Source organism: Bison bison, unplaced genomic scaffold (genome assembly GCF_000754665.1).
Source record: "Bison bison bison isolate TAMUID 2011002044 unplaced genomic scaffold, Bison_UMD1.0 scf7180017864193, whole genome shotgun sequence".
In the NCBI taxonomy this organism is placed as follows: Eukaryota; Metazoa; Chordata; class Mammalia; order Artiodactyla; family Bovidae; genus Bison; species Bison bison.
Window position 1 is genome coordinate 971,105 of NW_011494765.1, and position 2,350 is coordinate 973,454.

Below are 2,350 nucleotides of genomic sequence, written 5' to 3' on the forward strand. Positions count from 1 at the left end.
CCTTCTTGGGGGCCGCTCCCTTCCACCATCACATATGGAGTTCTTTGAACGTGTGGGCACTTGACTGCCGTCCCAAGGCTTGCAATCTGCCCTCATCCTATCAGGCATGTACGTTATCATCCCTCAGTAGGAGAAACGATTTGCCCGAGGTCTCACAGCTTGTTTTGAACTAGGGTTTGAACCCAGGACTCTCTGCCTTCACAGCTTCTAAGTTCTTACAGGGGCTTCCCTGGTGGCTCAGACAGTAAAGCGTCTGTCTGTAGTGCGGGAGACCCCGGTTCTATCCCTGGGTTGGGAAGATACCCTGGAGAAGGAAATGGCAATCCACTCCAGCACTCTTGCCTGGAAAATCCCATGGACGGAGGAGCCTGGTAGGCTACAGTCCATGGGGTCGCTTTCACTTTGGGCTTCCCTGGTGGCTCAGACGGTCTTACACCAGCTTGACACTGACAGGCCCTTAGCAAAGGAGGGCGGGAGGGAGGCGGGCCGCAGATCAGGAGGTGACCCTCTAACAGAGGGAGCTCTGCCTCGTGGAGACGTGTGTCCAGTGGCTGGAGCTGGGAGTTTGGTCAGCACGTCTCACTACCTGCCCTCTACCCTGTGACCGCGGCCAGTGCGGTCGCTCACATTTACTGATGGCAGATCCGGTGAGAAGTTCAGGGAGGGGAAGCAGGGTGGAGCGGGGAGAGGGGCCTTTGAAGTCCTCCATCTCCAGTTTCACGTAGGGATGGAATTACCAGACCCCCAGTGGGAGTGGCGGAGTGGGCAGTGGGAGGCCAGGGACCCCTCCCTAGGTGGGGCTGGAGCACGCGGACGGACCTTGAAGGCTGAGCCAGGACTCAGGCCAGAGACCTCACTTTCACACTTGAGCCTGGACCCGCTCTCCTGTAAAGTGGGCCCAATAGGGCCTGCCTGCAAGGGGTGCTGTGGGGATGTGCGGGCACTGGAGCACGGAGCTCACAGGGTCAGGGGGCGTCTGCTCACTAATTCTGCCTGGGGAGTCAGGCAGCCTGGGTCCTCCTTTACGGAGGAGACACTCCCCAAACCATTCCCAGATCTGGGTGCCTGTTGGGACCTTGTCTGTAGACCCCTTGGCCCTCTCTCCTGAGTCCCGACGACCTCCACTGCTCACCAACTCTGGGATCTGGGGATGGGCCTGAGTGTGGGGAGAGAGGTATCCCAGCAGCCCCTGTCCACCCTGCCCAGCCAGTCTCCTTTCTCTGCAGGGACGGTGCCTTCAGAGACCCCAGGTGCCTGCGCCTCAGACCCATGCGCTCCAGGGACCAAGTGCCAGGCTACAGAGAATGCTGGCTACAGCTGCGTGCCCCTGGAGCCCCGGGGCTGTGCCAGTCAGCCATGCCACCACGGCGCTCTGTGTGTGCCCCAGGGCCCAGGGCCCGATGACTTCCGCTGCTACTGTGTGCCGGGATTCCAGGGTCCACACTGTGAGCTGGACATCGATGAGTGTGCGTCCCGGCCCTGCCACCATGGGGCCACCTGCAGCAACCTGGCGGATCGTTACGAGTGCCACTGCCCCCTCGGCTATGAAGGTAACGCCCAGCTGCCCCGGAGGCGTGTAATGTCGGTCCTGTCAGCGACTCAGAGGTCAGATCGTGAATTTGGCTTTGGCCTTAGCATAGAGACCCGCTCTAGGCACCCTGGCAGTTCTGGGGTGTACCCACTCTTGGTCGTGCTGCGGAACTGATGCTTCTCAGGCAGCTGGCAGCTCTGGATGAGAATGTGGGTGAGTGAGAACTAGCACGGTGCCTGGCACAGAACAGGCACTGGACAATGTTATTTCAGTCCCTTGTGGGGTTCAGGTGATGCTGGGGGTGGAGACACCCTTTGGGCGTCTCTGGGACTAGAGTACAGATAGGCCTGCTTTGGCTTTAATGAGGACACGTCTAGACAGTATTTCCAGTATCGATTCACTCCAGACCTGTCATTGGTGGCTCATCTGATGCTTCGAGAGCATGAACACCCCTGGTATGGTTCAGGTTGTCATGCAGACCCCCCACCCCTGTGGGCAGCCCCCCCACAGCTCCTGCAGAGACACTGGTGGTCTTGCGCAAACTGTAATGTAGATGTACCCCCAGGGATCTCTGCTGTCTTGAGGGGGACAGTTCCTTCCTCCAAAGTCCCCGTCCCAGTCCCATTCAGGCTCCAAGTTGAGAGCAACCTGGAGCAACTGCATGCACATCAGGAAGGAGGGCACAGCTGGGACAGGTCTGGGGGTGAGGCTGGGTTTAGGGCAGCCGGGAGCCTGCAGTGTGGACACTCTGGGTTCCTGAATTCAGATGACTCCCTCTGACTGCAAAGGGCAGTTTGAGGTCACTCAGAGTTAGGCATA

The 2,350-nt window shown here is 59.3% G+C and overlaps 1 protein-coding gene across 1 annotated transcript in view; it reads left to right on the top strand.

Annotated features, from left to right (window-relative positions):
• Positions 1 to 2,350, top strand: part of CRB2 (crumbs family member 2) — a gene marked incomplete at its 5' end in the record, with an annotated part of 24,655 nt that overhangs the window by 5,737 nt on the left and 16,568 nt on the right. Inside the window, one exon of the mRNA XM_010844117.1 lies at positions 1,227 to 1,550. Coding sequence (XP_010842419.1) covers positions 1,227 to 1,550 — 324 coding nt within the window. The remainder of the gene's footprint in view (positions 1 to 1,226; positions 1,551 to 2,350) is intronic.